The 13,971-nt window shown below is 42.1% G+C and overlaps 1 protein-coding gene across 9 annotated transcripts in view; it reads right to left on the bottom strand.

Moving 5' to 3' along the window:
• Positions 1–932: 932 nt before the first annotated feature.
• The window catches only part of PRR14L (proline rich 14 like), a 58,458-nt gene continuing 45,419 nt past the window's right edge, over positions 933–13,971 (bottom strand). For all 9 annotated transcript variants that reach the window (XM_060612618.3, XM_060612617.3, XM_060612630.3 and 6 more), the window contains 2 exons: positions 6,709–6,780; positions 933–5,474 (listed from right to left, as the gene is read on the bottom strand). In XM_060612618.3, coding sequence (XP_060468601.1) covers positions 5,195–5,474; positions 6,709–6,780 — 352 coding nt within the window. In that variant the 3' untranslated portion in view covers positions 933–5,194. The remainder of the gene's footprint in view (positions 5,475–6,708; positions 6,781–13,971) is intronic.

Here is a 13,971-nt window from a genome sequence, read left to right as displayed (position 1 = left end):
ATAATACCTAATAGATGATTAGCCTTTCCCTTCTAAACAAAGAAAATGTGCTCTTCTCAAAGAACTGTGAAATCTAAAAAGCAGAAACATAGCTGTGAGGCAGAATGCTCCCCAAATTCTGTTGTAGAAGCCATGAATTGGAAAAGGCCAAGCAGGGACGCTGTACACTGCTTTTCCTCTGGACAAAGGAAAACCATCCTCAGAAATCATGCTTCTTCCTGGGACATGTCAGTATGGCGTTTGAGAGCCATGTTTTTAGTCATTCTTTCACTAGTTGCCATCATCTCACTAGAGAACTGAGAATAGAAGACTCATAGCCTAACCTTGTGTACAGCTGGGAGGATATGTGATAAAAGGCAAGCCTTTTTTTTTTTTTTTACAGCAAATGAATGTACTCCACCACATTTACACTCTCCTTAGTAGTCTCATTAGCAAGTGAAGCTCTTACTCCAAATAGGTTGCTAATATTTGAAACATCTTATGACTTGAATTTATAACTGCTTCTTCCCCCTTTGCCAAATGAGAAAGTTGCACTATTTAAAAATCACACCTAAAATACTTACTCAGCAAACCTACTGCACTTAAGTGGGTAGGACTCAGATCTGAATGAGTATTGGCTGTTTCCAAATACCAAATTCCCTCAAAGAGATGATTTGCTGCCACTGAGTAAATTTAAAAAGATTCATCGAAAGCTCAGAAGGCCACCCAAAGGTGGAGGCCTATACATGTTCTGAGCACAGGACAGTCCTCAGAAAATGGTGAAACCTCATAACGTTATAGGTAAACTTTTAACGTAAAATTAACAGGGGCACCTAGCTGGCTCAGTTGGAAGGGCCTGCTACTCTTGATCTTGGGGTTAAGTTCAAGCTCTATGTTGGGTGTAGAGCTTACTTAAAAATAAAATCATAAAAAAAGAGAATAGACTAACAGCCTTGACAGTTATTTGAAAGGTTTTCCCAAAAAAAATTTATTTTCATAAATTAACACACATAACAGTGGGAATTTAGAGTCACAAACTACCAAACAGAAAAAGAACTGCAGGGGCATCATGTATGCCAATGTTACCAAAAATGTACAAATTTCACTGAACTATATTGACCATGATAATATATAAACACTTCAGGCAGCTATTTACTGGCCCAGACCAGCCCAAGGAGATGCTGAGGCCTCTCACCAAGAATTCAAATCCAACTCAGCACCAGGGAGGGGCTCGTGAAGACACACAATGAATAAGCATCAAATCTGAGAATATGCTGTGCTAGATGGTGGGCTACATGGGGACCCTTACTTCATAATCAAATTAGCGTCTGCTGCTCAATTTGTAGCTAGATGATATCAAACTTTGATTTTTGTAAAATTAACTCTTCCTCTGCAGCCAGCTTTTTATATCAAGAAGTGCAGTTGTGGTAAGGAGCCCTTCTTTTGCATCAATCCAGGAAAGGCTACTCCCTACCTCTGGCCAATTATCTAGACTTTGGATACAGCCACCCAACAATGTGGTGTTTAAGAGGTCCTTTCCATGATACCAGGGGAAAAGCTTCCAAAACAAAACAAAAACAAAAACAAAAACAAAACAAGGGAATTAAAAGAAAGCACCAACTGCATACTTCTCCCTCAGGTAATGGGAGAAAAGCATCACTGACTAAAAGTTGGTCTTTCACGGATCTCCATGTACGTGGTATTAGGAGATGGAATCCCAGCCTGGGGACCAAGTGCCAGCTGTGCTTTCCATCAGGCTGCACTAGAGCCTTGGTGCTGCCGCCCCAGTACTGCACACCCTATGCTGCTCTTGGTCTGGTGGGCAGGGAGTGAGCCCTGCGGGGGGAGGGATCGTGCCCAGATGGTAGGATCTGGAATTTACCTCAGGTTGGCTCTGGCACCCGCGCAAAAGACCCTTTCAGGCAAAACTGTGACAAAATGTCATGATTTTCACAGCTCTTAAAGGAGCGCTGAGTTTTGGGATTCACAGCATGAGTTTCTAAGCTCTTCAGGCTCCACGTAAGGCAAATGCTACATGTCTTTCCACTGTACCTCCCTCAGCTGTAGCTCTTAGAGTAAGGTCAGTAAGAAAAAGTGGACATAATCTGTTTTAATAGGTATGATGAGGTACATTTAAACTAACGAAGAAATGAAACTGGAAAGGTGACCAAAAGAGAAGGAGAAAGGGGGCAGGAAGCAGATGAGGGGCAAATATAGCTATAACTGAAAGATGGAAAAAAAAAAAAACATAGTTGAAGTTTCAGTGAAAAGCTGATAGGCAGAACCCTGATTGGACCTGAGATTTCTCCTCTCTTTCCCATATTAAAAACACTAAGCCTCTGGAGTTGAATTATAGTTGAGTAAATCATAGTTAACTGTAACTTCCCACCATTTGGGGTGGGAAGTCCCCATACTCAGAAACTACCAACCCCCACCCCAGAAAGAGACCTCCTGTAGCTCTGAGCAAGTGGTGTGCCAGCAGCCGACGCCCCCCCCCCCCCCCCCCCCCCCCCATCGTGGGCAGGTTCCACAGGCTCCGAGGACCACAGATCTAGCCTTGCAGCTGGCCAGGCCAATGGTGAAAACAGATGCAAAGACAGGTGTGGCTGAGCACAGCTAGAACTTGCTGTATCGGTTTTAGGCAAGCAATTTCAAGTTTGCAATGGGGGCCCCTTCTTAACTTTGGAGCAGGGGAAGGCCCCGAGCCAGAGGGCAGGCCAAGAATTTCAAGGATAGGCAGAGATGCCTCAGACCTGCTTCTCTTCCACATTGCCAGGACAAGGAGGGAGCCCAAGCCTCCACTTACTCCATGCCTCCAATGTTCCAAATCATTCTTCCTGGCTCTTGCAAATACCATGCCTACGTATAAGGGCAAACTTGAAATTATATCTCTGTAATGGTGGTGATGCCACAGCTGTGCCCGTTCAACTTCAGTCTGCTGGATGACATGGGTTGTTGCCGCATTGCTGACTCGTCTACACCAGCAACGGAGCTGGCAAACAGGGCTCTGCTGAGTTGCTGGGAGTTTGCAAGCTGTCCAGCAGCACTCCCTAAAAATGTTTGTCAGAGGGTAAAATGGAATACTAATCCCCACTCCCTTAGGCAAAAAGACAGAGAAAAACATTTAGTGTCTAAGGACCCTGTCCCAGGATGGGAGAGGTACTGAGGTGAAACACAGGTTGTGTCTATACAGTCTGGGCAAAGCAGATGTAGAACAGCGGAATCTGGTTCACATTCCAAGCCAGTGTGGAAATGCGGCTCTCTTCAATGCTATTTGGCCATGGCCTTAGAAGCCTCTATGGGTTACCAGATGTGTATTTCACTTACTAAATGCTATGTCTGAGGCAGCGGGCCTAGAAGACAGATGTGGCACTTTTTTTTTCTTGCTCATGTCAGTTCTTCTGCTCCAGTGTGGCACAGACTGTCAACCTGCAAAGGAAAGGCACATAGAGACCCCCTGCCCCCACCCCATCTTCCCACCCACTCACAAATGGGGAGACAAAGGAACCCTAGGAGACACACCAGGACGGCACCACTCACTCTAACAGACTGACTTTGAAAATATCTCTGGAGCTCTGACAGTCTCCTTGGGTGGCTGCTTCCTAGCAGTGGTTCCTAGGAGAATGGGAAGAGGTGACCAGTGTCCTGAGGCTGGGTGTAGCATCCCACTCACCAGCCAAGGAATGTTAATTCTCTGAACTTTTGTAATGAAAGCAAGAGAGAAAGAAAGATAAAACACAGGGGATGGTGGTGGCGGGGGGGAAGCAGGGCAAGGGCACATAGGAGTTAAGTGGAAAACAAATGACACCTCTGGGCCTGGCCGACCCACACAGCATCCTTTTCTGCCCACAGACTCAAGCAGGCACAGATGAAGGAACTGCCAACTCTGGCACTCTGCAAAATTTCCAGTAGGTTTGACATAGGAGCCCAGAGTACGATGGGTGTTCTCAGAGAGGGCTGGCCATGGAATTTCATGATCCCCCTGCAAGGATGCATCACTGGGTCTGAACCACGTGCCATCTCACTCCCCACTCTTGGAGCAAGTTGCTCTGACAGCTGCAAACACTCTGGGTCGGCCTTTTATCACCACCTGAGCTGCCGTACCCAACTTTGTTATAGACTACCACTTCAGATAAAACCCATTAAGACCACACCCAACCTTCACATTTTTTTAAATGATTGGGAGGAAAACTTGCTCTTACTTCTATCATTAAAATAAACACATCTACTTAGTGGGCAAGAATGAGAACACAGATGAAAAAGTACTCCTTCTAATGAGCTACACTGGAAGGTGGAAATGGGGAAGGGACTGCTTGAAACACATAATGGGAAAATGTCTCACCATTGTCCCATACCATGCACTGATACACTGGGTCAAATGCCTGTCATATATTCTTAAGACATTATTGTCTTTCTCCTTGATGTCTTAAAATTTTGTTTTAAAATCACATTTAAAGGCTCCAAACATGCAGCAATAATACAAAAAAAAAAAAAAAAAAAAAAAAAAAAAAAGAAAAGAAAAAAGAAAAGAAAGAAATAAAAACAAATGAAAATAACACCACAACATTAAAAAGTGCAACTTACTTTGAAGGGGGCCTGGACGGGCTCCTCTGGCACTAGTGACCCATAGTCACAGAGGGGAGAAAATGATGGGGAAAAGCCACACACAACCACACACACACACACACGCACACGCACACGCACACGCACACACACGATTCTGGGCAGACAGACTCAAAAGGATTAGGAAACACAACAGCTCATCTTTCCTCAACTACTGAAATGAGCTGGTGAGACCACAAAGAACAGGACGCCAGGTCCCCCTCCCTAGGCCACGTCTCTAAATAATCTTGGTCTAGCACCACCGTAAACAACGCAGAACTTTCACACGGACGTGCAAATACTATGAGTCCTTGGAATTCTAGTGTTACTGAAGGTATGCTGAGTCCTCCTCCTGTGGATGGCGAGTGTGAGGAGGAGGGGGCCAGATGGTTTTCAGGACCATTTCCAGGAGAAAGGGAACATTCCTGAGGTTCAATACTCAGCAGTAGAAGTAGAGGACCCTCCTTCACCATTTCCTAAAAAGGTTGCACCTTAAAATAGGTAAAATCCACGGACTGCATTTTGAGTAGTTTGGGCGGTAGGGCAAAATTAGGCAACTTCTTCCAAGGAGACTGGAAAATCTAAAATTGAGGCCCCTAAACCAAACTGCTTTTCAACAACCAGATGATCGCTCCTGCTCCTCCTCTTCCTTGGCAAAAAAGGTCTCCAATTCCATTAGTTTCTGTATCAACAGAGCATCCAGCTCTCGACTCTGCAGAGCTGCCTTCTGGGCCCTGGTAAAGCTGCCTGCCACCTTGACTTTACCACGAGCTCTCCTCTTTCGTGGGACTGTAAAATCCTGAAATTCTAGAACTCGTTTTCTCTTCTGTTGGCTGATTGAGATTAGCGTACCATTTCGTTCCTTAGGTTCCTCAAAGATGGTCTCCAAACACCTAAGGGTGGAGTACAAAAAAAGAATCATCAATACAATGACTCACGTGGCCCATCTCCTAGGTCACCAACCCTTCTGGTCAACTGGGGCTAAAACAACTAATGACTACTTACTTGACTGCTTTCTCTGGCCAGTATCTTTCTATGTACGAAGAAAAATATGTATTTATGGATATGTAATATATGAACACCCAGTGAAAAAACTGACACTGAGCAAAAGGGTAAGGAATAAAGACCAGACCCCGTAGGCAACACGAGCCACTTTTTTATGTATTCACAAAGTCATTCAATCAGAGACATGCATAAATAAGCATATATTACCAGAGATCAGCCCTTTTGTGTGAAGGGACAGGTAGGAAACATTTTTAAATTAATGAGCACATAGGACTCGATTATATTTTTTGTTTTTAAACACCCTTTAAGAATATAGAAACCTTTTTTTTTTTTTTTTTTCTCACAGACTGTAACAAAAAAAGAAAGGAAATGGGCCACTCGCTGAATGTGGCCTATAGTCTGCTAACCCACAGCATATATCCTCCACTTTGGTTTTCTTCTTGTGTTCAAATGGTAGCAAACCACATACACTGCCCTATACACTGTGCCTCTCTGATCTGTCAATAACTTTTTTTTTTTTTGTCAATAACTTTTAAGATTATTCTAATTCAGTAAACAGGTATCTGATTCATTCCTTTTAATGGCTACAGTGTATTCCATTATAAGGCTGAATCATAATTCAATTTTAAGTTGTTTCCAATTGTTTCCTATTATTTAGCAATGCTGCAATGAATAATCTCGTACAAAGGTCTTAGAGCAAATGCTCACTTTACAGGATAAAATCCTAGAACTCTCCTGCTACAACCTGGACACAACAGGAATTTAATAAATGTTCCCTGACTTGAACTGAATTCACACTCAAAGGTAGCCATGTGAAACACTGTCCGTGTTTGGATTTGGAATCATATCTGAAGATCAATGATTACTAGTCCTGAAAAGGACAGCCAGGTTTTTGCTAAAAACACAAATACAAACTGAAAGGAAATGGTGTTTTCTGTACCTACCTAACTCATCACACATTTCTGTCCCATCCTACCACCAACCCCAGTTCAAGCGCTAGGAACTAAAAATACCAATTCTAGTTACTTCCAATAACTTCCTTTCTAAAGTGAATGGATTGGAGATTTGCATCGATCATTTCAGAAGCCCTCCCAGTCTATTCACTCCTACTCATGTACCCACCTGTTTGCAGGAGGAGACTTATAATTCTTGTTGGTATATATTTCTTCTAAACTAAACTCCTTTTTCTTTAATCTGAAAAGAGAATAAAATAAATTCTTCATGTTCTCTTAAGAGAAATAAAATTGGCTTCCCAACTTGATGAGTCCTTTTCTTACAGGCCCTCTGGATTGAGATTGATCGATTGATTTTTTTTTTTTTTAATGTTTATTTTTCAGAGACAGCAAGACAGTGCGAGCATGCACAAGCAGGAGAGGTGCGGAAAGAGAGGCAGACAGAGGATCCCAAGTAGGCTCTGCACTGACAGCAGAAAGCCTTACATGGGGCTAGAACCCACAAACCACGAGATCGTAACTTGAGCCGAAGCTGGACCTTTAACTGATTGAGCCACCCAGGTGCCCCTGCAATGAATTCTGGATGTGTCTCACGTGTACAACATGTACCAGATTTTCTTTTCTAGGCTGCCAATCTTCAGCTTTATGAAATTTAGTCCATTTATACTTACTGGCAATGATATAGCTGTATTTGTATCTACTATTCATATTTTATAGCTTCTTTTACCTTTTCAATATTTCTTTTCTTCTCCTTAACTGACTGCTGCTCACTTCTCTTTTATCCCCCTTTCCTGGCTTGGAAATTATACACTTCTCTTTCAGTGGTTGGCAAGAATTTTAAGAAGTTTTCTTAACTTGGAAACTGGAGTGCATCAATATTTTTACCCTTCTCCCAAACACCAGTCCCTGGAACTTTTTAATTCCAATCAATACCATCTCAATTTATACATTACTAGTGTTCTATTTTGTCTCCTTTTTTATTTTGTCATTTATTTGAAGAAACCAGGTTGTCTGACCTGAGGCTTCCCCAGTCTATATTATGATTACACCCACAAAATATTATTTAACCCGTTCCTCTGAACCAAACATATGGAAAATATTACAGGTATTTCCTATAGATTGACAATTAGATATAAGAGGCATAATCAGATTTAGGTGTTTTGATAGGAAGATTTTTATTTTCTTCTTCTTCTTCTTGTTTAATGTTTACTTATTTTTGAGAGAGAGAGACAGAGCATGGGCAGGGGAGGGGCAGAGAAAGAGGGAGACACAATCTAAAACAAGCTCCAGGCTCTGAGCTGTCAGCACAGAGCCTGATGTGGGGCCCTAACCCATGAACTATGAGATCATGACCTGAGCCAAAGTTGGATGCTTAATTGACTGAGCCACCCAGGCACCCCGATAGGAAGAGTTTTAGATGGTGGTGTATACTTTCATCCCGAGGGAAAGGATACCTGTTGTTGATCTTTTTAAAATATTACTAGCCACTGAAGAACACTGACTGTATTTATTACTTCTTTAGGGCCATACTTAATGATAGTCTAGCACTCCTTCTCAATTCATTTGCTAGAATTCTTCTGTCTAAATTGAAACTTCATGTTCATCCATTACTTAGTAACCCTGTACTACACTTTGCACAGGAAAAACAGCTCATGCTTGGTTCTTTCCCTTTATTTACTGATTTCCAAACAATTACTTGGTTCTCTAATCTCATCCAAATATGGCCAATGGATTGTTTTAAAAGTGTCATTATAGGGGCGCCTGGGTGGTTCAGTCGGTTAAGCATCCAACTTCAGCCCAGGTCATGATCTCACAGTCCGTGAGTTCGAGCCCCGTGTTGGGCTCTGTGCTGAAAGCTCAGAGCCTGGAGCCTGCTTCAGATTCTGTGTCTCCCTCTCTCTCTGCCCCTCCCCTGCTCATGCTCTGTCTGTCTCAAAAATAAATAAAAACATTAAAAAAAAATTTTTTAAAAGTGTCATTATAAACTATTCCATTTAAACATATTTCTTATACTCCAATCTGTTGCAGTTATTATTCTTTTTGATGCTCTGTTTCATCTGTGGCCAGTGGGAGTTCCAAATTGGTTTCTGAGTCTCTTTGACATGACTTTAGTAGTCTTTGAGAACTTCATCACTTTCTGGTAGGACAAGATATTCTACACTCATCTTGTGCATTTCCTGCTGTAGACCTTTGATCAGTCCTCAAAGAGTTTTGGTTGACATACCATAAAACTTACCCTTTTATTTACTCATTTGTTTATGAGTATACTCAATTCATTTGTTTATTATTCATCGTTGCTACGATGTGGAAGATAATAGCTTCAACCCTCAGGTCACCACACTTATATCAGTAGAAACTTACTGTGATAACTTTTATATTAACTATTAATAGTGTTAACTTATCACCACAAAGTTTCTGTATTTTAAACCTGTTTCATTCAGATAAGAAAAGCAGAGTCTGAAGAGCATGTTAATTAACTTTTTGGTGTCATGTTTTAGTTTCTTTATGAGAATCTTAACTGAGATTCGGTTTGGTTCAATTCCAATTCAGCAAAGAACATGCTTGTGGAAAATATACATAAATAATAATATGTATACAAAATTTCATAGTGACTTAGCACTGGCGTTCCAAAAGAGGACAACTACTTTGCTTCTGAGCACTGGCAACTGCTATATTAAAGATGTTGGATGGGCAATCCGAGAGTGAAAGATGAGCCTCCCAGTCATTCTGACTTGCAAATCAGGGTAGTATGTATCCACATTGTTTCTGGACTGAGGTGAAGGTCTGTGAGCAGAGCTCAGATTCTGGAATTTCTGGCCTCTCAACAAACTGGCTTCTTCAGCGAGACTACATTCACTGGAATGGCACAGTCTGCCTCAAAAGCACAGACACTTTCCGTGGAAAGCCCATCTTGCCCAGGGTGGTTTTGGAGAAAGTCTACATTTGAGTGTCTTCCATCTGCTGGGTCCTCTCTCCCTCATCACTTAATCTGTTTTTACGATTTCCATCATAAGGAAGGCAGTTTCAGAGCTAACATCAAAAACTCTTTGCATAAGGTGTGGTCTTGAGCCAGAGATATGCTGATATATACACTAAGCAGAATATAGCAACAATTTTTGAAGGTATCTGTTTTCTGGCCTAGAAAATGACCAGGGGACACTTAATACCTAAGATGACCAACTGCTTCTTGAGTAACAATGGCTTTTATACTCTCAGGTAGAACAAATCTATAAATATGGCCAAAGAGAAAACATCAGGCATTTGGGGGTGGGTTCAAATTCTGATTTTGAGCAACCATGTCTCTCATTTACAAATGTTTATAGAAGTCATGGCTGCAGAAGTGGTCTATATAAAACAGAAGTCTTAGGGAATTTCTATTCCCCTGAAACCTCCACTATTTTACACAAATGACAGCACTCTATAGACAATTTTGGCTCTAGCATAACATTATCTTAAGATACTGATTATACAAATATATAAAGCAGTGCATCTTGTTTTGTGTGTGTTGTGTGTGTTTTTTAATTTTAGAGAAAGAGAGAGCATGTGCGAGCAGGAAAGAATCTTAAGCAGGATCCACACTCAGTGCAGAGCCCAACACAGGGCTCAATCCCACAACCCTAGGATCATGACTTGAGCCGAAATCAAGAGTCTGCCTGGGACTTTCTCTCCCTCTCTCTCTGCTCCTCATCCTCTTGTGCATTCTCACTCTCTCAGAATAAATAAATAAGCATTAAAAAACAAAAACAAAAACAAAAAACAATGAAATTTCCTGTGGGCAGGGGCGGCTGGCTAGCTTAGTCAGTGGAGCATGCAACTCTTGATCTCAGGGCTGAGTTCGAGCCCCACGTTGAAGTTGGAGTTTACATAAAAAAACAAAATTCCTATGGTTTCGTTAAGTATTCTTACAGTCTGATTTGTTTCTACTTAAATTTGATTCATTTGGGATTTTTTCTGGTGAAAGGTCTAAGGTACAGATCCAACTTTATTACTCTTAAAATGGCTACCCAGTTGCCCCAATAGCACTTTACTGAACAGTCAGTCCATCTTTTTACCACTAATTTGAGGGGATACCTTTGTCACATTCTATATTTCTCTATGTAGTCATGTCTACTTCTGGACTTTCTATTTTGTTTTACCAATTTGTATGTTTCTGCTGTGGCATCACACTTCTATTTACTTAGTTATAATATACATATGTATATATTTTTTAAATGTTTATTTATTTTTGAGAGAGAGAGACAAACAGACACAGAGTCTTAAGCAGGCTCCAGGCTCTGAGCTGTCAGTGCAGGGCTCAATGTGGGATCCGAACCCACGAACCATGTGACTATGACCTGAGCTGGAGTCAGAAGCTTAACCAACTGAGCCACGCAGGCATCCGAGTTTACAATATGTTTTAACGTCTCTTAGGATTAACACCTCTCTCATTTCACTCCTTTTCTGAATTTTCCTGGCTATTTTTGCTTCTTTATTTTTCCATGTTAACTCTGACTGTGTGAAACATAAACCTTTCCATTTATTCAAATCTCTTCAGCTCTTGGTCGAGTGAATATATTCAAAGTTTTGTTTACTGGCATGCGCCAGTTATATTATAACTTCTTAGCTCAAAGTGTACCCTCCAGAACCTGCTCTGTGAAAATGGAATCCTGGACTCTTGAAGCATTTCTTCTTTAGAGTAAGTATGATGCTAAAAGCTCCGGCAAAAAGAAGGCATTGGGGGAACACTGCTAAGAGGAAAGGAGCTTCTCTTCCTGGTTCTGGTGAACTTTTCCCCCCCATCACTGGTGTATGTTTGTTGGCGTGTCAGGAGAGGGTCATTTGGAGGGGGCTCTGCCCTAGCTGTGTGGCCAGAGTACGTAGTCCCTCAGTGCTCTGGCAACCCTAGCCTGGTGATCATGCCACATGCTTCCTGACACATGTGGGGCACTCCAGGCCATAAGCTTATACCCCAACTTCCTGAGGGCTGTTTCCTGTGGCCCTCCTGAAGGAAACACCACATGCTCCAGGCATTACATCCACAGAGACACCCCTAGTCCCTTTGCATGCCTGCCTGCCTCAGCTCATCTGCACCCTAGAAGTTGTTTGCTATTTCCTGCTTGCCTAGATCTGGCCTTAGCAACCCAGCCATCCAATGGGCTGCACCCATACCCTCACGAACAAAGTCAAAATGCCAACATAGAGGAGGTGGCCCCCCTTCCAAGTTTGTCCTACCTTGAGTACTTTCCCTCAGTCTTAGGGTGCCCTTCAGAATACTCTGTACATCTTTACGGTTACTCTATTTTATATTAAAGTTCCCTTATTTGGGGATCCTGGTTGGCTCAGTTGGTTAAGTGTCTGACTCTTGGTTTCAGCTTAGGTCATGATCTCATGGTTTGTGGGTTTGAGCTCCGCATCAGGCTCCACGCTGGCAATGCAGAGTGTACTTGGGATTCTCTCTCTCTCCTTCTCTCTCTGCCCTTCCCTCCCCTCAAAATAAATAAATAAACTTAAAAAAAATTATTAAGGGGCGCCTGAGTGGCTCAATTGGTTAAGTGTCTAACCAGCTCAGGTCATGATCTCACAGTTCGTGAGTTTGAGACCCACACTGGGTTCTCTGTGTCAGCACAGAGCTCACTTGGGATCCTCTGTCTCCCCTCTCTCTGCTTCTCCCCTGCTTGTTCTCTCTCTCTGAGAATAAAGAAACATTTAAAAAAAAGTTTTAAAAAATTATTAAAAAAAAAAAGTTCCCCTATTTAAAATACTATGTAGTTTGCAGGGGGACTTGGGTGGCTCAATTGGTTGAGCGTCCAACTCTTCATTTCGGCTCAGGTCATGATCCCAGGGTTGTGGGACTGAATCCTATGTCAGGCTCTGTGCTGAGTGTGGAGCCTGCTTAAGATTCTCTCTCTTTCTCCCTCTGCCCCTCTCCCTTGCTCAAGCTAAGATAAAATTGACAAATAAAATAAAATACCGTGTAGTTTGTCTCCTGATTGGACCCTGACTGACACATGAACTCCCCAGAGCTAAATAAGGTTGCTACTAAATACCCTAGACCAGTGGTATTCACACTAGGGTACCAAGACATGCCAGAGTACATGAAATCCCACTTTTAGGGGAATTAATCTTCCAATCTTTAATTTCCTAGAAGTCATATGTTTGAACACTCATGCAGATTTCTCCATTTCCACAAATTCTTGGGAGAGATGTTGTGTTATTTTTTTTTTTTTTAATTTTTTTTAACGTTTATTTATTTTTGAGACAGAGAGAGACAGAGCATGAACAGGGGAGGGGCAGAGAGAGAGGGAGACACAGAATCGGAAGCAGGCTCCAGGCTCTGAGCCATCAGCCCAGAGCCCGACACGGGGCTCGAACTCACGGACCGCGAGATTGTGACCTGAGCTGAAGTCGGATGCTTAACCGACTGAGCCACCCAGGCGCCCCGAGATGTTGTGTTATTTTAAAAGTAGGCTTCACACCCAGCACGGAGCCCAAAGCAGGGCTTGAACTCACGACCCTGAGATTAAGACCTGAACTGAGACCAAGAGTCGGATGCCTAATCAACTGAACCACCCAGGTGCCCCTTGCACAAATTCTTTCAGAACAGCACCTATACACCCTGAACTCTGCTTTGGTATATGAAACAAATAACTAATCTTGCTAAGCTCGCTTAGTAAGTAATGAAATTACTGTAAACCTGTATTGGACTTGTCTTTCCCCATTAGGTATAGTTCCCATCACATACAAGAGAGGAGTGGCCTCAGAAATAGGATACTTTGGGTGGTGCCAGAATATTCAGATTTCAAAGATGTTGTGGAATGGGTTTGTCAGAGTGACTTCGCCTCATTTATCTCCCGATTATCATCAAACAATGCCTCCTGGCCCTACTTATGAAAGAGAGCTTCAAATATCAATACAGCCGGCTCATGTATTTAATTGTACCCTATGTTTTTTCCAAACTATTCTCAATTCTCATTGACAGTCTGTTACCACTTAGAAAGAAAAGTTCCAATCAACAGCCAATCCTTTCCTTCCTTTTTAAAACATATAATTGAGGGGTGCCTGGGTGGCTCAGCTGGTTAAGCGTCGACTTAGGCTCAGGTCATGACCTCGCCCCATGTTGGGCTCTGTGCTGACAGCTCAGAGCCTGAAGTCTGCTTTGGATTCTGTGTCTCCCTCTCTCTCTGCCCCTCCCCCACTTGAAAAAATTTAAAAAACAACACACATATAACTGAAATGTTTACTAGGACTATCAAACATTTGAAGATGAAGTGTGTAAAACCCACAGACGAAAAATTTTAAGTAATTTCATTCAGTTAAGGGATAAACTTTTAACAAATTATATAAAGAAATATTTAATCCAATTATTTAATCCTTACATTATTTCATCTTATAAAATGTTATAACTTCTACTGTTAACAACAGCAAAAATTATGATACTGCCATGTCAGTTGGT

The sequence above is a fragment of the Panthera onca genome, chromosome D3, assembly GCF_046562875.1.
Source record: "Panthera onca isolate mPanOnc1 chromosome D3, mPanOnc1 haplotype 2, whole genome shotgun sequence".
NCBI lineage: Eukaryota > Metazoa > Chordata > Mammalia > Carnivora > Felidae > Panthera > Panthera onca.
This window is presented reverse-complemented; position numbering and strand designations above follow the sequence as displayed.